The 248-nt window shown below is 67.3% G+C and overlaps 1 protein-coding gene across 1 annotated transcript in view; it reads left to right on the plus strand.

Annotated features, from left to right (window-relative positions):
* Positions 1-248, plus strand: part of LOC104509620 (gastrula zinc finger protein XlCGF49.1-like) — a gene marked incomplete at both ends in the record, with an annotated part of 871 nt that overhangs the window by 296 nt on the left and 327 nt on the right. Inside the window, one exon of the mRNA XM_010151616.1 lies at positions 28-177. Within this exon, the coding sequence (XP_010149918.1) occupies positions 28-177 (150 nt within the window). The remainder of the gene's footprint in view (positions 1-27; positions 178-248) is intronic.

The following is a 248-nucleotide window of genomic DNA, read 5'->3' on the forward strand; positions in this document are numbered from 1 at the left end:
CCCTACCGGTGCGGGGATTGCGGGAAGAGCTTCAGCCAGCGGCCCAACCTCCTCACGCACCGCCGGGTGCACACCGGCGAGCGGCCCTTCCCCTGCGCCCAGTGCGGCAAGAGCTTTAGCCAAAAAGCCAACCTCCTGGCCCACCAGCGCATCCACGCCGCCGGCGAGAAAGCTCTGGCGGGCGGTGAGCAGGAGGACGGCGCTTCGGGCAAACCCAAACTGCGTTCCCAACAGAGGAGTTACCAGGA

This window comes from Eurypyga helias, unplaced genomic scaffold (assembly GCF_000690775.1).
Source record: "Eurypyga helias isolate BGI_N326 unplaced genomic scaffold, ASM69077v1 scaffold42145, whole genome shotgun sequence".
Classification (NCBI taxonomy): Eukaryota; Metazoa; Chordata; class Aves; order Eurypygiformes; family Eurypygidae; genus Eurypyga; species Eurypyga helias.